The 24578-nt window shown below is 37.0% G+C and overlaps 1 protein-coding gene across 7 annotated transcripts; it reads right to left on the bottom strand.

Moving 5' to 3' along the window:
* Positions 1–53: 53 nt before the first annotated feature.
* Positions 54–23287, bottom strand: LOC107696778 (tumor protein 63-like). 7 transcript variants are annotated; one of them, XM_016497274.1, is made up of 12 exons: positions 23110–23287; positions 17471–17719; positions 10164–10350; positions 9950–10065; positions 9671–9780; positions 9441–9577; positions 9132–9214; positions 8194–8318; positions 3779–3921; positions 2307–2493; positions 2101–2194; positions 54–1447 (listed from the first exon to the last, which is right to left on the bottom strand). In XM_016497274.1, the coding sequence occupies exons 1-12, from the start codon at positions 23149–23151 to the stop codon at positions 1145–1147; spliced, it is 1776 nt and encodes a 591-aa protein (XP_016352760.1). In that variant the 5' UTR covers positions 23152–23287; the 3' UTR covers positions 54–1144. The 7 variants fall into 7 exon arrangements, with proteins under 7 accessions (XP_016352760.1, XP_016352762.1, XP_016352761.1 ...); XM_016497276.1 differs by having other exon boundaries at positions 2307–2457; XM_016497275.1 differs by having other exon boundaries at positions 9453–9577.
* Positions 23288–24578: the final 1291 nt, after the last annotated feature.

Genomic DNA, 24578 nt, shown 5'->3' with positions numbered 1-24578 from the left:
CCATTCTATTTCAGTAAAATCTGTTTGGTTCTATTAATTATACAAAAACAATGTTAAATGATATTTGTTTTATTTTGTTTATATCAAAATAAGTACATTGCAACATATTTACAATAGTTCCTTAATAGTTTCATAAAGAATTGTTTACTTGGTTGTCACATGAAAGCGTAATAAAAACAAATCTGTACAATATTGCCACAAAAGGCAAACAAGTATCAAGAGAATTGGAAATTTGTTTAAAAGAAAAAATACTGAAGCCACATTACATTGGCAATATACAAACACATTGGCCAATGTACCAATGTAAAACACTTTTATACTTTTAGAGGCCAGTAAACAGCATGCCTATGCATTATCTGTCAGAAGCAATTCAATACGTACACACTGCAATTCAATAGTACCAAGAGTGTTTGCAACACAAATAAAAGAAACAAAGAAGGGTTTACAGTAGTACATAAAGGCTACATGACATCATCAGTCTTACACCACAAATGAAAACTGATGAATAACACTTTCTGCGAGAATAAAGAAAAGAACCATGTGCGATTTCGATTTGAAATACAATCAAAGCTGACAAATGTCAACATTTTTAAAATGACATTGTTCACCTGCAAGGAATGATCGTCAAAACAAAGAATACAATTAACACTAAAGCTCCTGCTGGGAGGGGAGCGGAGGGGGGGAACGAAAAAAACAGAAATATACCTTTGGCCATGTAACAAAAAAAGAAACCCCAAAAGTTCAGTGTATTTTGCGAGTAGTAAGAACATGTCAGCATTTCTTAAGTGCTTTGTCTCAAGAAACAGTAAAAATGACAATTTAGCAAAGCACCATTTCCCCTCAGCTACTGCTGTTTGCATTCAATTAAGGGGCTTGAAATGACAACCAGAGCTAAATCCACCAGAAGAAAAATGAAACCATAAAGGACTTTTAAGTGCATTTTATCTGCCCATTTAAGTTTAAGTGAACTAGACTGAGGCTCACAGTTTTTTTTAAATCATCACTTGCAGAGGAAAACTGAAACGATCTGGACCAACACCAAGTGTGTTAATATAAAACAGAGCGTGTGAGTGTTTATGTACAGTAAATGTGCACGGTTGATATTGTATGTACGTATATCATTGTGAACTGTGATGCACTGTGTTCATTCTCCCTCCTCCTTGATACGCTGTTGCTTGTTGCGGCGAGAATCTGGAGCCAGGTCAAAAGAGAAATCGGTCCAGTCGTCTCGTGGAGGAAATGAAATGGTCTGACGGAGAGTGAAACGCACTGCATCGATCACACGTTCGCCTCGGGCTTCAGTGGAGCCCACGCTGACAGTGGATGTCCCGCTAGAGGTGCGCAAGATGTGGGGAGGTGGAGAAAACTCCATGGTCTGCCGGTACTCCATGATTCCTTTCCAGATGATGTGCTGGAATTCTGGGGGAATCTTCAGCCTGGACAAGTCCTGTGGATAGATATACCACAGAGCTCATGAATACAGTAGCCACTGCTCTGATCTCTCAAGACAAGCCAGATCCTATATTTTGACATGGATCCTCCGCAGTGAATAATACATAAACAATCCACACAACGCCAGTTGATGAATTAATGTCTTGTGAAGTGAAAAGCTGCTTGTTTGTAAGAAAAAAGTCCATTAAGACGCTTGAAATTTAAACCGTCAATCCATAAAAATTCTTCATGAAAACATCTATCCCCTGTTGACCTTCCAAAACAAACCAACATATTGTTTTAGAACCATTTTTGATCGTTTTAGACAGTGCATGATCTATGCATATTTCTACCCCCGATTCAGGAGAGATTTTTTTTTCCACTGGCGAAAGCAATATTATGGATAGAGGTTTGAAGTTAAAAATGTCTGGATGGATTTATTACAAACGCACAGCTTTTCCATTCATAAGATGTTAATCGAGTCATTTTGTGGATTATTGTGATGTTTTTATCAGCAGTTTGAACAGCACCCATTCACTGCAGAGGATCCACTGCTGAGCAAGATGCTAAATCTCTCAAAATCTGTTCAGATTTAAACCTACCTGCGAAATAGTTTTTCCAAGTATGAACTGATACGAAAAACATTAAGGAGAAAGGCAAATTCCTCACCTCTAAATTGTAGTTCTCAATCTGGTAGATATTGGTCAATCCTTGGGCTGTGAAATAGTCCAAACAGGCTGAGCAGCCCAGTCTCAACAGGAAGCTGCAATTGACAGATATTTAGCTTTAACACATGATTACATTACATGATTACGATATTACACTTTCACCTGCATGCTGTTTCAGAGAAACTTACTGTAAGTGTATTTGTGTACCTGGAAATGCTGTTATCCATGGGGTAGGGTGGCGGAGGTGTGCAGTGAGAGGAGGGCACCATTTGTAACTGAGGCTGCAGGGGGTTGGTGGGGCTCAGGGCACTCATGTCCGTGTTCATGGGAACTGGGCCACCCATCATGGGAGGGGTCACTGAAGGGAGGGGAAAGTGTTGAGACTGTAATAAACCTCAAAAAAGGGAAATAGAACAGTAACACTTTACAATAAGGTTCAATGGTAATGCATTAGGTATCAGGAACTAATAAAATAAACATTTACAGCATAATACTTGTTCATAGTAATTTCTACATAAACTATAATGAAGAAACATGAGAAAACAATGAAGAATATACACTGCCGGACAAAAGTTTGGAATCGTTAAGATTTTTTTATTTTTTTTATTTTGGAAGTCTAATGCTTACCAAGGCTGCATTTATTTGATCAAAAATACAGTAAAAGCTGCTTTCTATTTGAATATATTATAAAATGTGAATTCATTCTGTGATAGCAAAGCTGAATTTTAGCAGCCATTAGCCCAGTTCTCAGTGTAAGATTTTTTTTTTTCAGAAATTATTGTAATATGATGATTTGGTGCTCAAGTAACATTTATCAATGTTGAAAACAGTAGCAGCTTAATATTTTTGGGTAAACCATTATGCGCTATCATTCAAAAGTTTGGGGTAAGATTTTCCCAAAGTTTTAAATTGAGTTTTAAATTGTAATCTCACAATATTACGGAGGTGTGCACAAGTAAAATTATAAATTTTACAGTATTTGTCAAATACAGGCAGCATTAGTCGGAATAAGAAATTAATTTCAAAAACATGTAAAAAATCTATATATGTAACCAATATATGTAAAATTACAATGTATTATTCATTGTTTGTTCATGATAACAAATGCATTAACTAATGTTTAACCTTATTGTAAAGTGTTACCAATAAAATAAAACCATGCAATATTTTCTATGTCCCCAACATGCCCACATTTCTTATAGCCTATATATTATATATTATACACACACTACATAAACTGTCAAGTCTTTGACTGAAATTGACTTAAATAACAAAAACCGGAGGGCTCTAAATATGGATTAGGTAATTTCAGAACATATGAAACCTTTGGCCTGCTATGTGAAATGTGAGAATGCATATTTGTCATGTGTAAGTACATTTTGACAGTGCCAAAGGGAAGGCAGACTGTCCCACAAAGATCTAGTTCAATTTTAAAAGGAAACTCTTTGTCAGATTGACATTGAGAACTGAGTGTTTCTCAAGCCCAGACAGGATCTTCTTCACTAGGGACTCTGAGATTCTAAGGGTTCTGAGACACTTTCTTCATGCAAAATTTAGATCAGAAATCACTTTATATTGTTTATACGATCTTTTGTTAGTCCTAACATACACTGAGACATTTGTAGATAGACTATTAATATGTAGTTATGGAATTATTGATGATTTTATAGAGCCCTTACTGTCAGTTAGTCCTCCAGTCATGCTGGATGGGGTGAGTGTGTTGTGTTGTTGGGGGTTGATGAGCTGACTGACGGATGGCAGTTTGTTCTTGCCGAGGGTGGGTGAGCTGGAACCAAAGGCAGGCTGGGGTGGTAGAGAGTTCCTGAGGGAGAGACAATGATACAGGTTCTGTATTACTGAAGCCAAGTCTCGTTGCACAGGCTTACATATGGATATTACAGAAAATGTCAGACTTGTCATGATTAAATGCTTTCCATTAGAGTTTTGTACATTTTGTGGAAGGCCTAAACTTTGGAGCTACACAGAACATGTCTGTGCTGTTCTGTAATTCTCAACAAAGTGGAATGAACATGCATATGGGTTAAAAGTCACATTGAGAGGAAAATAAATCCATATACTTGTGTAGTACTTTAAGTATAAATAACAAACGAAAAATTTACATTTGTTGTTCACATACACACAGAAAACGCCACCATTTATTTACCCTCATGTTACAAACCTGTATAGTTTCATTTAATCGAAAAAAAAAATGGAATGACATGAGAGTGAGTAAATGGCAGAACGTTCTTTTTTTTATGAACTACCCCTTTAAATGATTCTGAACTTGACATTTACATATAATAAAAATACTAGGTGTTTCAGTTCATTGATATTTTGAAATGCTCTAACTGAAAGCCCCTGACAATTCAAGTAAAAAGAGGAGTCGAAAAATAAAGAAGAAAAGAGAACAAAGAGGAAGAGTAGGGATAGGAACACAAAAGCAGAGAAGTCATTTATTGAATAGTAGTAACTGACAAAAGTGCAAGAGCCATTGAGAATACAACCACCATTAATTTCATATGAAACAACAAAAGAATCTGTCAACACTATAGTATTCATTTCCTTTTCTCTTAAAGGTGTCATATGATGCGATTTCAAGTTTTCCTTTCTCTTTGGAGTGTCAAAGGAGGGGGCTTTGTTGAAAACGACGCGTTTGAGAGAGGCACAACATGTACAGTATTTGAAAAATAATGTGTTTTTTGAACATTAAAGCATGTCAACATATTCTGTTACACCAAATACACAAAATAAACATTATCACAAAATAATGATCATATGACCCCTTTAACTGCCATGTACATAGCAGAAAATACATCTTTAAGAAAATGAACAAATAATCAAGACAAAACACACAATTTACTGCCCAGCAGTGCACTTTACAAAACATGACCAGCATTATCAAAATTCTGTCATCAATAAAGTCCTATCCCCCCATATTTATAGAAAACTCAACGAGTCCAGCTCCAATAATAAAATGAAGACAGAGGCAAAAACAAAAAGCTATTTAAGATTAACATCATCAAGATCTTAAAGAAAAAAAATGAGTCCCATAAAAAAAAAAAAAAAAAAAAAAAAAAGATGTGTGCTTGGTTCCTGGTCAGTTTCGACATTCAGGATTATTTGGACAGAAAGAAGAAAAACAGCTGGAAAGAAGAGAGAGGAAGAGAGAAATAAGGTGGTCAGCTGAGAAGTTGCTATACTGTTTATGTGCAATGGGTTTCTGTGCAATACCAGCATATCAGGCCAACAAACATAATAAATGCTGAGGAAACAAGCCGCCTCAGTCACAAGGGCCCTTTAAGTAACATTAAAAAAGTATGGACACAATGAAATGTTTTAAGAAACTTTTGACACTTCAGATTATTGAACAAGAATACTAATGCAGCTAAATCTGAGTGTAAGGTGACTGTAAGCAGATTTAGCACACAAATGGATCATTTCAATCGATAAATGAGTGCCATAGTTTAGATAATACACTTTGGAGGGACAAAATCATGCAATGAACTTTCCAAAAAATATTTAAAATGACTTCACTAGAGAGCTCACTAAATCGTTTCAATCATTTAAATCGAGGTGTTCAGGTGGTAGAAACCAAATCCTGTGCTCAACCTATTTGTGGCATAGAAAAAAAGTCTAGGAGTTACCACAAGTGACAGTTTGGAGAAGCACAGGGAGCCCCTTTGAGGGGTAGAGGATGAGATGAAGAAGAGACGGAGAGAGATGAGCGAGGGATGCTCTGAGGGAGGAGGAATGTGATTCGTAATTTCAGGAAGCACTGAAGCGCCTCTTCTGCTCACCTATTGGGTCCAGAAGCTCAGAGCGCAAACGGGCCCTTAACAGGCTGTATAAGATAGACAGTGAGAAATAGAAAGACAGGAAATGCAGGCAGATGTGAGGAGAGAAGAGAGAAAGAGAGGTGGAGGAATAACAAAATGTCAAGAAAAATAGAACATGGCAATATTAAAAGATATTAGACTGTATCATGAAATAATAGAAAGAGAGAGACCACAGTGATAAACAGGTGATGATGGGTAAATCAAACTGGAATTGTATTTGCCTAAAATAAATGTTGTAAAATTATGCATATTCAAATCTTTCAGGCCTCATTCATTTGAATTAAATTAGATTATGAGATTTAAAAATGTGAATGAAAATGTGTCAACTATAAAAACTCTCAAACTATGATGAAACATCTCAAAACTAAATAGGATATGATTTTCATCGTTTAGCATGTGCACAATCTCTCCACTAGGTGGCAGCAACTAAGTAAGTTCAGTGTTTGAACTGTGGAAAGAGTGAGAAAGTACAAGGGAAAATCAATAAAAATAAAACACCCAACCCATAGAATCTAAGGCAGAAGGAGCTTTATTGAAAAGGAAGGAAAAAGTATAGTTGAAAAACAGATTTATGAATGAAAGAGAGAAGCAACAGCATGCAGACAATGCTGAAAACTACATTTGTGCTTGGAAATGTTAAATAACCTATCTACCAAAAATCAGAACAAGGATGGGGCTCTTTAATGTGCTAACATGCTATGCTCAAATGATAGTTTTGGAGAGTCAAAGGATGCAGATTTCACAGCATGTGCATTCTGTCTTTGTCCTACAATGGGACAGTTTTAAAGATAATGGCTACCTGGTCATTCTTACCTAGTCATTTAGCTCAGACCAAAGCATGAGAAGGTCAGATGAGCCCTAAAATCAACAGTCTCTCTACCTGTTCTCACACTAAACAGAGCACTTTGAACTATTTGAGCAGTTTATAGTCCTAAAACCCAGTAGAGAATTAGCATGGGAGCCTTGGGTACCCTTGGGAACATCTATGGGTTTTTAGAATAGTGATTTTTGATTTAAAAGTATGACGTGGCCTGTGGTTAATAATATTAAACGTCTTTCACATTTTGTTCTACAACAATTGCTAACATAATGACTACAATTGCCAAAATATGGGTGATTACGTAACCAAAATCCTTAATTTACTCAATAATTGAAAAACAGGCTATTCTAAAACCCATTAGAACTTCCATGGTGAATCCATTTGACCTACAAACTGACGCCATGACTGAACAGCTCAGTTGGGTGTGGATGGTTTATGCAGTCTTAAGGAAATTTACAGGAAGAAAAGCATTGACATCCAAATCCCATTGTATGTTCTACATTCCAACATATATATATATATAGTCAGAAACCAGTTGATCCTTAATGAGACAAGCTGACAAAAACATTCATAACTGAAGGGCGACAATGCTTATTTAAAGCATAATTTACAGGTCTCTCCCCCTCTGTTGAGCACTATTACAGCAGATACAATGTATTTCTGTAAAAACTTTGCTAAAGGCTGAGAGCAGACTAAACTTGCATTTTCCATGAAACAGCTAAATTTGCATTTACCATGAAGACCAATAACAATTTGTAGGCAGAGTTTAAACTTGTTTGACTTTTCTGTGGTAATCTGAATGTCATAAAATGGGGATGGTGCTCTAAATCAGAGCACCATCTCAGCAAGGTACACCCTTAATAAGAAGCCAAGCAGGATGTAAAACAGTTATTATTATTACCATGTGAATTAATGTCGATCAAAACCAGCAGGGTTCATTTAAGGGCTAATCTTTTAACAGCATCGATGATGCACAACACAAATCTCATGCAAGATGCAATCCAAACTCATACTTTCATGATGTATCCAAGATTCTATCATCAGTGTAAGAGAATTAAACTGCCACGTTAAGTTCCAGTGTTAGCACTCTAGAAACTCTCAGATGGGGCGGAAATTAATGGCTGAACAAACAAACCAAATACTTAAATGATAAATTCAGTGCACAGTCAGTCAATGAGCAATCACAATCAAATGCGGTGTTAAAACCAAGCAATAAAGTTGATCAAATTATTAAAAAACTGACACACAAATATCAATCTGTGGGTGGACCTTGCTAACACAGTGTATTATGTGCCTGCAGTTTGGCTGTGGCTAGTCACATTATAAAAATGAAGAGATGAAGAACAATTCTCCATTTTTTTTTTTTTAATAATTTTCAAATGAGGTAGAATCACCCCATTTTTATTGGGGAATTTTCCTGCATGTATAAGGTACTCACTGTTTCTGCAGTAGGTTGTGCTGCTGCTGTCTGTATGACTCAATAGTCTGTTGAGGGAGGAACTGCATAAGTTCCAAAGACTCTTTGATTTTCACCAAAATCTCATAGATTTCACGGCCTTTAATCTGAAGCACAGAGAAGGAGAGAGAAGGGGTAAGCCATGGATGCCAGACGCCTAAGAATGAATATCTGTGAAGTTCTATCTTTGTATTATCTTTTCAGTATCAAATATTTCTGCAACGCTTTCTATAAAGCCTACATATAAATATAAATGTAAAAGTATTCTTAATGTGTCGTAAAGGTATTCATAATTAATTCATTAATTCAAATTAATGTTGATTTGTAATACACTACTTTTCAAATACAATTTGAAATCTGTAATATAGTATATGTAAAAGTATGTAAAAAAGTAACGTTAACCTAGATTAATAAATGCTGTAAAATATTTTTCATTGTTAATTTGTTAGTACACCTAATGCATTAACTAAAGTTAACAAATTATGACTTATACTTTTCTTTGATGATTGTAATTATGAATAACAGTTATTAATAATACATTATTACAATTAGATTTGAACATGCATTTTTTAGCGGATTATATTGTACGAATATTAACAATGCATAATATAAGCAAGGTTTCATAGAAATGAACACTTCCTTATCAAGTAAGGGACTGTTCACACAGAAATCATTCTTGTTTGTAAAATTAAATAAAGAGCAACAGAATGAAAGACAATTCAGGTTTCACAGCTTTAAAAGTGGATTTTCAAAGACATCCACCTAGTGAATGCTTACAATGTCTTTAAATTAAAAAAAAAAAAAAAAAAAAAAAGCATCCTGTCTAAACGGCCCCTAAGTCTATGAAATCAGTATTCTATTTCACATCAACAACTACAAATCTGATGCTGGGATACTGCAGACAAATTTGAGATACTCACAGGCAGACAAAACACTTCCTCATCGGTGGATCTTCGCTTCTTGATGGAGTTTAGCTGGGAGAGGTGAGAGGCCTGACGGAAAGCTGTGGAAGACGGAGATAGAGGAAGTGAAACAGCTGTAATAGAAAATCTTAAAGCACAAGACGCAGAGCTAAAGCACAGAACAGGTGGAAAAGATGCAGTGTGTGTTTTTGTACAAGAGGGCATGCAGTATATATGGAGGTAAGAACTAACTAGGAATAAGAAACATGCGATGCAAATGTGTTTGTGTTAGATGAAGCCCAGTCACCAGCCCCCAGCACTACTTACGGCGTTTCGTACCCTCACTGCTCTTTGTGCCATCGCTGACATGCTGTTTGCGGATGCTGTCCTCGTCAGCTTTGCGGTCACGTCCAGGGCATGCACAGATACGAGCCTCAAAACACCGTCGGCCCAAAACCTGGCCACTGGAGAAACCGATCAAGCAATTAATACATATTTCTATATTTCCTATAAGAGATATTTTATTCAATACAATCCAGTGTTTAAAATGGTCTTACTCTCTGGTTTCCAAAGTGACGATTATGACGATAGGACGTCTGTTCATTCCTCCAACACAGCTGGAGTTACACATGAAATTGTACAGGATGGTTGTGAACTCTGTGCCCACCTGTTAATAGGGAACAGTCGTGTCATCCAATACTCACCGTTGTTCATTTCTCTAGAGCTGTTATGTTAAATTAACATCTGTTGGGAATGATTTCAGGTGTGCGGTGGATGTAGGGACAGCCAGGTTTCTCTGAAATTGCATGTGTGCGTGTTTGAGTGTGAGTGTTCACCTGAGGGGGCTCATAAGGCACCAGCACACTCTGACGCCCAGTAATGGAATCCTCCATGTACTGCGCATGACTGTTCCCCTCAACCCTAATCAGGTGACTGGGCGGGGCTATTTGGCCTATTAAACACACAATTCAGTAGATTATATCACCAAGCCGAAGATTAAAAACTTGTTTAATCACATTTCTAAGCTACAAATTTAGTGAAGTGACATACCGTCATTGAACTCTCTGCTCAGTTCATGGTTCGGGCATCGTTTGACCACCTCGGTAACATGCTCAGCTTTCTTATAGACAGGCATGGCCCGTATGACTGCACCCTGGGGTGGGTTGGTAAGGACCTTGATTTGAATGGGACATGTTTTGGCAATCTGACAGTACAGCTTCTTCAAATCTGTTGAGTACTAAAGAAAAGAGGGTTTGGTTAGTAACTGCTATAAAACAAAATCTGTAATATAACTGCACTCTTTTTTTAACAGTATAAGCACATTTTAATCCATATTACTAAAATGTTTTTGCTTTGAGTGTTTTTGTAAAATGTTCTTAATGTAAAAAAAAATACTTTTTAATTATTAAAGGGGTCATATGATGCGATTTCAATTTTTCCTTTCTCTTTGAAGTGTTACAAGCTCTTGGTGCATAAAGAAGATCTGTAAAGTTGCAAAGACTAGAGTCTCAAATCCAAAGAGATATTCTTTATAAAAGTTAAGAGTCAGCCACGCCTACCTAAAACGGCTCGTTCTAACACGCCCCCACATATCTATCTTCTATGTACTGATCTTTAAAATAGCATCATATGACCCCTTTAACTAAAATTAAAAAAATACAATTCAATAGCAGTTGCTATAAACTACTAAACATCCATTAAAGGTCATTTCTTTATCTAAACAAAGAAAAGAAGCCTTTCTCACAAACACAGGCAACGCAGAGATAAAACAGCTGCAGTTTGCCAATGCTTTAGTGGAATAAGTGCCATATAACAGTCTTTAAAGGGAAGAGCAGCTGGCTTTAGGCGGCGGGACTTCTGGTTCTACCCTACAGATGTCACGGGTTAAGATATACCTGTGATTAAGGACACACACTGAAATGTGCTTTCCAAATCACCTGAAGCATGAAGACGTCAGGACCATGTTGACACAGAAATCACAGTAAAAACTATTGCCCTGATGTGATGATATCTCTAGTGTTGAACAATGAAAAGATTAGACTTGCCCTTGAATACCTGTAATAGGCCTCATTCATAAAACGAGCAAAACAAATGTCTAATTTAATTTAAATCAGTGGTTCTCATCATTGAACATTTTTGAAGTTTGCTGGAGTTTCAAGAATATAGTTTCTCAATGTGTAACATGTAAATGAAAATTTACCGTACATATCATTATTAAATACAAATTGTATGAGGTAGTCTCAACTGCGTTTCCCAACATCCTCTTCATCACTGATGACAGCTTGATGTTCAGGGTGTCACTGACCACAAAAATCAATTGCATCACACTGTGCGCTTAAACCATCCTCATCACCACAGGTTAACACTCATAACTCATGTTACTCATACTTACAGCATCATCAGGTGTTTAAGATTCTGTCTAACCACACACAATAGGTCAAAAAGAACGATCTACATGATTAAACAGTCTCACAAAGCATGACCGCCAACATTGTGACAACTGCAAATCAGCAACCAATGTTGCAAAAACTAATGGTATGCCACAGATTTTGTATTGTAGATAATGGCTGGTTGCACATCACTTCTTTTTCAAGAAAAATACCACAGACCATACTTTTCTTTGCAGATTTTAAATGAATTCTTGCACTGAAAGCAGTGTATCAAGTACATGGAAAATAACTGTGAAGAAAGCTTTCCTGTCAAGTTCATTTGAAAAGGTGAAGAAGAAAGAAAAAAAAAACTGCTGTGAATGTTGCCAGGGGCTATTTTGAAGAACAATGCAACATTAAATTCCATCTCTATTAACTTTTGATATGAAGTGTTCCAATGAGAGGAGCCCGTCCCAACACCTGCTTGTGAGCTTTCAGAGTATTACACAATCTTGACAAGAACAAACACACACAAATCCTGGGCATTTCCTGAAGGAATTGGTAGAACAAACTGAAAGAACAAAACCAAACAATCTTTACCAAAGCTTTACCATATGGTTCAATTGTATTATAGAGTTATGAACTACAATTTTACAGCATTTAATAATCTAGCATAATGTTAATTTGTGCATATAAGAATACATTTTACATGTTAAACATTAACTTCACATTTACATTAAAATATTTTATTATATTTAAAGTTATAAATTGTTTAATGTTAACATTTTAAAAATAACATTAGAAATTAACTGATTAATAAATTGCTATACAAATATCATTAATTAATATAATATAAAAAATAATTGTTAGTTTATGACTAATGCATTAACTAATGTTAACAAATTGAGCCTTTTTTGTTCACATTTTGTCAGCTACACTGAAAATAGATTTGAATAGTCCATATGTTTGGCTCCTGTCCTATCATATCACTTGCTCATGATGTCTTCTTCAGAGTATCAACAGCATGAAGCTTCTACACTCATCACCTGCACTCTCAGAACTGACTTGACTCATTTTAGCTCTGACTAATTTAGTGCCTGGGTGCTTTCACCGGTGGATGATGAAGGCGTTTTGTGTGTGAACTGAACGCTTTTTTGAAAGGTGTTCTATAAAAAAAGAAAGATGAATAACTGTAATTGCCCCTCTGCTCCCAACCTGATATGCCTCTGTACGCTCCTTGTGATTCAGTTAAATGAGGTGAGTGAGAGAGAGAGAGAAGAGGATACGAAAAATCTCTAGGACCAAAGAGAGAGTTGTACAAACAAATGCCAAAGGGTCAGTCACACAGAGGCCCAGCAAAAAAGCCAGAGACCGATATAAATGACAGAAGCTTGACATACTGACAACAAACACCGTTCTTACATATTTTGTAACATCTTAAACCACACACACACACACACACACACACACACACACACACATATGAAGGGTGGGGCCATAGAGTGATCTGATGAATTGGATGCATTAGCTGTTTTACAGGGAGGGGCACGGTGGTGTTAACATGTAATTATGTTCTAGTCATGGGCTACAATGTGAATTACCACACACACACACACACACAAGTTTAAAGTAACTCTTTGAACAGAAAAAGGAGATTTGAGAGAGTGACAGTCTAGGATGAGAACAACTCAGTGATATTTTACAATAATGTTTAATTTGTCTATTAGTTAATGCATTAATGCATTTGTCTATTTAATTAATGCATGAACTAATAATAAATAATTTAATGTGTTTATTGATATAAGTTAATATGAAAATTCAGCTTTGCATCACAGGAAATTAAAATAGAAAGCCATTATTGCATTACACTATTGCATTAATATGTCACAATACACAATATTAGTTTTTTTCCCCTGTATTTTTGATCAAATAAATGCACCCTTGATGAGCATAAAAAGCTTCTTAAAAAAAAAAAACAACAACATTAAAAATCTTACTGATCCCAAACTTTTGAACGGCAGTGTAAACCGGTTTCTTCAAGACACACACAGTAAAACCGCAGTCACACCGACAACAAACGCACACACATACAGTGTTGTTCGTGTTGTGACAAGTTTGCAGCTGCAGTGTGTGTGTGTTTGAACAGAGCAGGGCTGCTGGCTAAGGCTGTATTCATGTCTCAGCATGGCAGGGCGGGTTAGCCCAACGCTCTGGCGCCTCTGGTCTTGTCCCACCTCATACCTGACATGTACCATCACGCCTGTTGCTTCTCCCAAAACCTGTTTCATTGGGAAATAAATAAAATGCCTTTTTCCCCTCTTTGGCGCAATGATAAAAATACCTTTTGCTGAGTTTGGAAAGTGAAGCATTTGAAATAAAATAGGATTTGAGTGTAGGGTGCAAAACGTAATCATAAACAGGAAAATGCAATTCTGTTCAAAAGCAAATTTCACAGGGCATTGCTCATTATCTTTGCTTAATATTTCTTGCTAGAAATGTTGAGGGCTAAGCAGCTAATAACTCATGATTGCATGCTCTTTACAGTGGAACACAGGGGCAATAAATGGGTTTCTGTGGTGCATGTTTGCATAACTTAGTTTGAGCAAAATGTATGCAGCTATGGTTTTGAATAGCGAATCAACAGCCATGATGTTGCTCGTCATGCCTGAAAACTTTGCATGGTGTTTATGCATATATACATCATTTGATTCCAAAGTGGAAAATATGCATGAAAGGATGAAGCAAAAGATAAATATTAAGATTTAAATGCAATTGGATTTCAGACATTGATAACTCGTGATGTTTGTAATGCATTTGGAAGGAAATCATCATGCAACCAACCCTCATCAGATTCATACTTTCTCTAGTGATGTAAACAAATGCCCCCATGCTTCCTGGCACTAGTTAATGCCCTGTGATTAAATTATATGCTTTGGAAATGTGATCTTTCCCAGAAAACGTGTGACAAGCTTTGGTGTAATTATGCTGGATTTCCCCTCATTTTGCTCAATGGTCGCCCTGAGTGCTGCCAAATTCTTTCCTTACAGCTACCTTTATTTATTCTTTTGATGAAAATGAAGGTATTTGCATTTCTCTTCTCATTCAATTACACTCTGAAGGTGTTGCACAAAAGGTGGGATTTAAGGTCACGTCTAATAAGTACATGCTGGACCTTTTCAGGTAGCACTATGCCATCTTGACTGCACGAGAAGACAAAGATTATGATAGTGCAAGTGAGCTAAAGCAGACGTGGCGGCTATACTGGTGCTGAAAGACTGATCTTCTCTTTGACTCAGTCCAGCTCTACCTCTTGCATGGTCTAAAAGCACAGGTAATCTTTCATTGTTCAAAGACACAAAACAACAAGAACAACAGATCTCCAAACAGAACCTGTCAGTGAAGTGGGCTTTTCCAGATACGCCATTCTTAGAAATCATTTCCTTATCATAAATATCTTTTCAACTCCAGATTTTTTTTTTTTTGTAAATTAACCTCTCCCTCCTTTTCTTTCTTCTTCCTCTACTTGCTTAGGTTTTAGGGCTTTATGTGGCAATGTCAGACAAGTCTCGACAGGCTCGTTGACACAAACAAGTCTCAGCTCCATCTCACGAGGCGTGGGACGGGCCTGCAGATGTTCCATGGACAAGTCGTATCTTGCCACCTTTCGCTGGAACACTCGTCTCTTTGAGCACTTCTGTCCTCCCCCAACTTCTATCCTTGTTCTCATCTCCTTGTCCTGCGGCATTATGAGAGACGCAGTCGACAAGCTTTACTCACTCAGCAGGGAACAGCCCCTTCAGCACTGCAGGGTTCAGGAGGAAGGCATGGAGTATTTACACGAGTATTACTGACCCACTCTACTAATCCCCAGCTCACTTCTTGAGACAACAACTCCAGTGGTCGCATTCCTTCGGTCACGGCGTTCTATACATACAGGTGAACCAGTAGGCAAACAAAACTGTGCCGTATCGTTGGATGCACTGTTGATAGGTTGACAGGAAAATGCAAATGGAGGCTCTGCTCTAAAAGAACATCAAATAAAACAAACACCGAGCCAAAAAAAAAGTGAAAAGAAAATGATAGAGGGGATGGGTTTCCTCTGAAAATTGAAAACGAACAAAAAAAGTTCATGTATGATGTGTCTTATCATTGACATCAACAAAAAAGCAGGATTGCAAAAGCTTTCCCGTAAATCAGGAGCGGTAGGATGCAATGCCAGGAAATGTGTGTGGGTGTGTGTGTCATTGAAGCTATATGCAGGATAGATTGAGCTGTGTGTGAAGAACAAGTGTGGGTTACATTAAATGTGAGCCACAAAACTGCCTTTCGTTTGGCTAAATTGCTATTAAATTAAAGGAAGAGATATTCTCAACAACGTTCTATGCACTGTGAGAAAGGGAAATATGAATGAGTAGGCACATCTTAAATGAGACAACCAAGGGTGTGGTGTCTTTCTCACACCCAGAAGTCTGCTCTAAGTACGGTGAGGTGTCTGACAACTTCTGCTGTATTGGTGAAGTCAAGGAGCGAGGATGACAAGGGCTGCTGTGGGAATAGGGTAAATGTCACAATCCCACACTGCACTGTAGCCAATGAGCAATGAGCAACTCGCAAACCAATCTCTGCTCAACTTGTTTACTTAAAGATGTGAGACAGCATCATCGCAACTGACTCACTGGTTTTTCAAGACCACAATCTGCCAAATTCAAGATTAATGAGACATTGGTTTATAATGGCTGGGATCAATTAGCCTAAAATAATCATAGATATTTATCTCATTTAATGTCTGTGATTAAATAACTTCCACTGAAGCTCTCAAGTTAGCCTGGACAGAAATAAAATGTATCACATTTAGCGCAAAATTATATAACTGTCATTGTTGTTATTGCTAACACTGCGAAAAATGAGGAAATGGTGTGAAGATATGATTGAAGACCTTAAGTAGCTATAACTAGCTAGCAACCGCTACGGTGCGCTGTCCAATAGAAAGCCACTTTTTGGTTGACAGACACCAGACTCCTTGTTCCCGGGCTACTACAACTAGCTTAGCAGGTTTAGTCGGTTTGATTATCAAGAGGTGACACCTATCTATGCAAAACTAAGTGACAGTGACACAGCTATTGTAATGCTCACTGATGCGCATTGTTTCCGCTATGTTGACATAGCGGTTTATGAAAAAGCAACTCACCAGTAGGGGTCAGTCATGGCTGTTTTCGGATACAATTTTCTTTTCGTCTTTTATCATTTCCAACATTTTTTATTTAATTTTCAAAACTATTTAGTTACTGCCTACTAGTATTAATCAGTTAATACATTTTATTGATTACATTTTTTAAAGATTTTTTTTAGCATATGGTTGCAACTATTCCAACTAAGTTTGTGCAAATAGTCAAAAAAGACAATAAACCCTAAAACAGTAGTCTATTGTGCAATAACCAGGCTAGTTTAAACCTAAGCCTGCTTTTTTTTCTTGGTCAGGTGGAGTTTTGTAACTGGAAACTTTCATATAGATCACAGAAGTGCCTAAAGCTGAGATCAGACAGGTATAAAAACGTTATCCTCCTGGAAGAACCCTTGACAGCAGAAATCAACTGCTTTTTGTAACGTAGAACCACAATGCATTGTCATAATACAACAAAACACTCAATTCACAGACAAATGCCATGTATAAATGGGATGAATTGTTATGAGTGATTTGTGACCAGAGGGCAGGAGGTCCAATTTCTCCACTAGGAAATATTTGGTTGTTGCCCTAAAGCCAGACACTTAACCCCAATATAGACTGAAGGGACAATATGCTCTCCTCTCTATGCTCCTGTATTGGTTTGGCCCCAATACCTTACCCCATGAATAGTTACCTGAATATTTTTTGTATGGGGGGGGAGAGAGAGAGGTTTGTTTGTAGTTTACTAGCAATATTTAATATATAATAATGTAAAAAGTTATATAAAAGTCATATGTGTCGCACATATACAGACACTGTCTTACCGTCCAGGTGGCTGATTTGGCTGTGCTGGACTGTTGAAAGGACACATCAAAGGTGTGTGTGCCAGCATAGTCTGTGTTGGATGGGATGGCAGGTGATGGAGACAGGGCTTCGAAGGTGGAACTGGGCTGGGCGTAGGGTGATGGTGCCGTTACGTTGTTCTGAGCATGCTCGTTGTTGTAGGGGCTGGTGGAGGTGGAGCCACCATTTTGATCCATGCTGTTGAGAAGCCCCAGGCTTGTATACTGTGGCTAGAGGAAAAACAGAGAGTATTTTTATCAGTATAAAATCTTTTCAAGTGTTTACGGTATTAGAAGTGTCATACAAACAAAGACACAATATTCATCAAAACATTAATGAGTTGTTGCCACAATACAGCTTCTTTTCATGTTAATACATCAGGCTATGATGTAATGGTGGGCTTAGAGAAACAGATGATGTGCATAACAGCCAGTGCTTGGTAGACTTAAATAAGTCTTTGTACAGTATGTTCAAGTCAGAGAGAATTATGACTTAAGAGGTTATGCTCTTTATCAAACTGTTCATCAAATAGCCACGTCTGTGTACTTGAGTACAGAAAGGCAGTAAATGTCCGATTACAGCCACCGATATGTCAACCGTGACAGAAGAGAAGGATTACCACAAGAATAGTGATGCATCATGTAAAAAGGAATAATTTACAGCTTGTAAATTTTCAGTTATGCTGTCACAGGCCAAAAGATTTATCTAAAACAAAATTAACTAAAGTATTGGAAATAAATCCAAGCCATGATTCAGTATGTGGTGATCCAAGAAATTTAAAGTAGCCTAACATCTAACAGGGACTAATGGGGTCTTAAAATTTAGAAGTAGCTAATTCTGAGTTCATTTGAAGTGTCATTTATGACATTCTTTATCCCAGTCATTTTTATTCTAGGTGTGAAACTGCAGTTGTTTACAATGTAAACAACCATCACATTTAGGACCAATTAAGTCTTTAGCCCACCTTAATTGCTCTAGGTTGTTGGTGAGGTCCACAGGAATGAAGGAAGACTCTAAATGAAGTGGGAAGATGCAGTAATAACAAAAGGAAGGTGGGTACAGCAAGGGGGTCGGCAGTAAATGGGCAATACACAGTTCACACGGCTCCTGTTGCCTTGTTCTAGTGAAGGCGCAGAGAGGAATTAAAATGACTGTCATTTGAGAGAAGGAAAAATGTTCTGGAGGTAAGCCAGCCTTTTCCAGCCCCACTCTTCTAGTCCATTCCTTTCCATTTATACACGCCACATTCCTGGATGAGGTGCCATGGTTGCATGGCTTTTTAGACCATCATTAATCTCAACTGAGTCCCTTGTTTATTTCAGGCATAGATGGAGACAGCTGTCCAGTTTGCACGCTTATTCCTCTTTCTCTCTCTTTTCCTGTCTCTTTCTCTTTCAATCCTTCACATAAAATTCTCCCGGTGCTGCAGGTGGCTCGGGTGAATCACCAGTGGGGCAAAATATACTATAAACATGACTAATGCATACTGTAAAATCATTTATTCATTTTTTCCTTAAAATGGTTGAAAATTTTTTTTTTTTTAAGTCTTAAAAGATTAAATATAGATTATTTAAATAGGTTTTTTAGATAGTTATGTATTTTATACACATACACACCTGAGAGTGAGTCAAATCACTGACCACAGCATACCTCTCTCTAAGTGCTGTAGGAAATAAGAAAATAGGGGCCATTTGCGATGTACAGACAGGGGTCATTGTGTGTGTGTGTGCTTGTGTGCCACGAGTCTGCTCAGCCTCCTGGAAACAATGAGTCTCAGGCTTTTAAGAGCCTATCTGAAGAAACAATAGACCAGGTCTATTGGTATATGAAAAGAAGCGTATTGTAAGAGCAGACGTGCATACCCACACAAAAAGAACCCAAACACAAGAGCTGTACCCTCCAGCCTCAACAGTGCTTCTTAAGCACACACATCCTTTACAATGAAGCAATTAGGACATAATGGAATCTTTTAGAGACAGTAAGGCCATGCAAGTCAGTCTGTGTGTCTGATCCTACTATGGAGGTGTAGGGCAGTGCTCAGTCTACTTAAAGCCATTAGCAGTACATTAGCCTTTGTTTGTAATTACAATTAAAGTTGGGCTCTCACAGACATTTTAAACTTACTTAAACTAACCAGAAGAACAATCTGCACATGCCTGTAAACTGTAAAAAATGCAGAGGTAAAAAGTAATGCAGCTATAAAAAAAAAAATATATATATATAGAGTAGAGATTGTAAAGTATATAAAGTAATGTACTGAAATAACATCTTTGCCTATTGATGTATAGGATAACCCCAGGAGCTGGTCTCATGTATCGTAGTAGTAAAATATTCAGATGTTTACAAAAATTCTAAAATGAGTAAATTATCATATGCAATTGCACTTTGTGATTTATTTTAACATACAAGACACATCTGTGAAATTTCCTAATTTCTGAGACTCATTAGAGCTACTCAATGGTGAAGGTTGCACTGATAATAAAGTGAGGGGAAGTTTACCAACTGTGCTAAATACAAAGCAATACTTAAGCATTATTCACGTTTCTGTAGACAAAACAAACAAAACCAAAAAAACATCCAGTACAACAACTTATCATTTAGTCCACCTTTTTGATCATATTGTGATTTCCTCTAACACCCTTTTGTCAAATACTATTCCTCCACAATGCAACAACTATGCAACAACTGCTTTAGCTGCTCTTAAAAATACCAGCATGTCTTTGGAAAGTGAGCCTCTGGGATGCTTAAGTAGAACCATAAATCTATAATATAACAATATTATATCATTATAATATAACAATATTATAATACAATACAATACAATACAATACATTACTATACTATACTATAATATAAGTAACAAGCTCAAAAAGTAGAGCATCTAGCACCAACAACACCAAGTTCATGGGTTTGATTCAGAGGGATTACATGAACTGATAAATGCAACGTAAGTTGCTTCAGATAAAAACGTCTGCCAAATGCATAAACATAATACTATAATATACCATAATATATAGAGCATATACAAATCTGTTTTGCTTACAAGCAAAACCCTCTTCATTGCTACTCATGTCAAATATACATATGGCCGTTTCTAAAATAAAGGCAATCTTAAAGTTAAATGTTTCTTAGAAAATATTAGAGCAAAATAATAAATGATTTATTAAGATTTCAATTTTGGCTCTGCACTGACAGTCTCCAATGAATTCCAGGGTAAAATGAAGCATCTCAGTTGCATCTTTTAACAATGCATTCTAACAATGTGCTGTTCACAGATGTCAGCAGCGCCAGCATTACAGTTGATTTTCAGCCTAAAATGCTATCTGTTTTTTTTCATGATTGCACAAGATGATTTCTAATGGCCAAAACCACTAATTTCTAACAACTACTTAAGTCTAGAGTTTGAGAGCAAAATGAGTGCTCCTAACTCAAGAGCAGTGGCAGGAGCTGAGGGGGGTGAAATGGCTGGCATTCCTGGGTGTGTTCCAGTGACCTGGGCAGTTTGTAACCCGGGATGGGTGTTGAGAACATCTGTGAGGCCTTGATGAGTGACCACAGGGGTGGAAAGCATTAAGCACTAAATTGGGGTGGGGGGGAGTGCTATTATTTTCTTCTCACTTCGTACCCAGTGGGCTGGGCAGAGCAGATGATTGTATCTGTATCTACCACAGTTAAAACAATTACAATTCCTAGACTTCTCAGGATCACTTTGATGCACACATTCTTCAAAGCGGCTCCGCAATCTATCACTCAGACGAGCGGGAGTTTAACCTGAAGCCCTTTCGTTGCGAGAAAGATGGACACATCTTACGGGACAACCTGCTGTCAAAGAGCAAAACCAAAGCTTAAGCTAAAACTAAAAGTAAAAACCTCACCAAAAAAACAAAAAACAAAACAAAAAAAAAACACTTAAGCTAAACTAAACTAAAACTTAAGATGCAAGAAATGATCAAATTTTATGTATTTGAACCATCATTTAAAACATTTGTGGTAAATCAACATTAACAGTACCATATTATTTCTCAAATTCTTTGCATGTCTCCACTTACAACACAAAACATGCATGTCTACGGACCTGTAACCCCTACCATGATTAAAGAGAGTGAGAAACAGAGTGTTTAAATGCATTAAATCAAAGCTGTGTGGGCAGTGGATTGGTTACCTAAAGCCAGCTTTAAAAACACAAGGAGGGGGGTAGAAGACCGGACCGTGTTTCTACCAACAGGTTTGTCTCTGAGCTAACAGTGTTGTGTTGACAACAGCTTTGTGCAAGAGAATGGCAGCACTGAAATCACAGTCTGAACTACCACCTGTCAGGAAGGAATGGGGGAGCTTTTAGACAACAAACACAGATCCGGCCACTATCTTAGATGGCTTAAAACGCTCAAGTTATAAACTTAAGTTGCATTATACTTAAATTATACATTATACTGAAAGTTTTGCTTTATGAAAAATTTGACAACTCATTCAACGGAAGATTTTTTATTTAATTAAAAAAATACACTATTTAAAAAAAAAAAGTCAAAACTGTATTTTCATTGTCAAAAATCTGTGTAATCATTTTGGGGGAATGATTAAATGTGCTTTTCGTATATCAGTGCTAGCACGTTGCTGCAGTTCAACAAAATACACCCAGAGATTTGATAACTATGATCCATGACAATTCGAAAACACATTAGCAACCTGACACGAAAATCAAGCTTAGCTGTGAAATCATGATCCTTTTGTCACCTCACTCAATTAAATGGGCTTAAAGTATAGTTTTTTTTTTCCTTTCCTGATATAGCAATGCAATGACTTGAAATGACTTAAGTGCAATTGCACAAATTAAGTTAAAGAAAGGCTTTAGTGCAACTGCACATATTAAGCTAAAGAAAAAAGTATTCATATACACAAAAAACCTGCTGCAACAGTTTGTAAACAAAGGTAAACATTCAATGAGTGATATTAAGCTTAAGTAAAAGTAGACTCCATTAGTACTTTCTCAAAGCAAACTGCCCAATCGCAGCCCATTGTTCTATACAAACAAGATTATCAGTCTCACCGTCCCAGACAAATCCATTATTTGCCAAATACTTTGACTCAACCCAAGAGCAGTACACCGTAGACAAAACAGCAGCTAGGCAAACCATTAAAGCAATACACGTTGATTTTCATCTGTATAGACTGACGTCCGATTTTTCCCTCCCACACACCATTATAAAATCCATTATCACAGTTCAAACCAATGACTTAATAAATGCAAACATTTCAATTTCTAAAGTGTCAATATAAACAAAAGATAGTGAATGTGCACAAAGAATTACACAAAGAAATCAAAACCAATAATTAAGTAAAAAAAAAAACCCACATAGATTCAAATGCAAAGTGTCAGACTAGGACCACAAATCACAACATTTTCATAAGTAACAGAAGTAACAGCATCCCCTCAAATGTTTTTGGTTAACCCCGTGAGAGGTGGAAAAAAAAGACGGTACACAATATATATCCCAAAGCCTTTACAAGGCCTACTTTTGATGCCAGTCTTGCCAGTCACTCCAGAGGGTTCCCTGAGAACCCAGAATTTAGTATTGGGACCAACTCAATCTCCAGATGGGCAGTGGTAGCGCAAGGGCCTTACCTCACTGTATGATGTGGGAGGATTGGTCTCCAGGTACAACATATTGGCGCTGAGGTTGAGCAGTGCAGCCGCTGTTTGCTCCACAGGCTCCAGGATTCTTACCCCTTGTTTTTCTTTTATGCCCTTAAAGTGTGATGTGGGCTACAGAGGTGAACGGGACAGGCTTAAAGTCTCTATAGGAATTCAATGGGATTGCCATATATACCAGCGACGAAGAGGGAGGTCCTGAGAAATTACCTGTCCAATACCTGAGTCCAATACCACACCCTACTTTTGGGAAGGTGTTGCCCGTGTTCTGGCTCTTCCTTTAAGATTTAACTCTAAGGAGTTGCGAAGCACTAGACCTAGATGATTTCCAGTGCAACTATTTAAATGCTATTGTTTTTCATTATTGCATCTATTTGCATCATTTAGTTTTTTACCTATTATTTAGGCAAATAAGTGTTTTTTTTTAATGCATGAAGTGATTTTATTTTACTTAAATGTTTCAATTTTAAAACAAGTAAAATGTGAATCAAACGAATTAAAAACCTATTAATCTGTGCAAGTGTGATACGCAATGAAATGGGCTCTAACACCTCACAATATTAGTTATCTAATATTTTTTATATATATAAAATATTAGTTATTTAAGGATTTATCTCAGGTCAGCCATTTAATTGACTTATTTTTAATTAAATAATAAAGCACGCTTATAATTAAAACAAAATAAATGATCTATAAACTACATTTATTTATTTAATATAATTTGAAAACTTTAATGATTTCAGTATTTGATGACATGATAAAGGGGAAAAATATAATGGATAGAATTGTGAGACCCAGTAAATGACTTTGCACTGAAACATGGAACCTCCAGATACACAGTTCTCGCTTGCTTTTGGAGGGAATCATCTTTATAGCTCTAGAATTACCTTAGAGCACTAAATTCTCTCCAGTAGTAGCATCCATAGCCTGTTTGCATAAGAATGAGCCCCTCTCCACCAGCCAAAGAGCCTCCAGCACAGCCCTATGACAGTCTCATGAGAAACAATAGGACTACAGTTGACAGCTTGTATCTATCAGAGATGACTAGTGTAGATTTGTTTTGAATACAGTAATGTTGTTTCAGATATGGGTGAACCAACCAACTTTGTGAATATTTAAATGTCGTCATGTTAGATTCATCAGATTATACAGAAGAAAGGCCATTAAATCCATTTCAGTTCGAGGTAATAACGTATTTTTAGGCGACCAGTCATGAAATGTGTTAAGAGTCAGAAATTTTTATCCGAAATTTACACATGTAAAAAAAACAAACAAAAAAAACGACCTCACGTTTTGTCAATCACGTTTACACACTGCCTCCAAATCTTTCGTCCGACATAAAAAATTCGGATCGGGTTCGATTTTCTGCGTTTTTCGCATCCGTAGCAAGCATTTTGAGAGGTTGAGAGGCGTCTGACAAGTTAATCCGCTTCTTCTCGCAG

Source organism: Sinocyclocheilus anshuiensis, unplaced genomic scaffold (genome assembly GCF_001515605.1).
Source record: "Sinocyclocheilus anshuiensis isolate Anshui unplaced genomic scaffold, SAMN03320099.WGS_v1.1 scaffold999, whole genome shotgun sequence".
Taxonomy (NCBI): domain Eukaryota; kingdom Metazoa; phylum Chordata; class Actinopteri; order Cypriniformes; family Cyprinidae; genus Sinocyclocheilus; species Sinocyclocheilus anshuiensis.
Note: the sequence above shows the minus strand (reverse complement) of the source record. Positions and strands in the feature narration are given on the sequence as shown.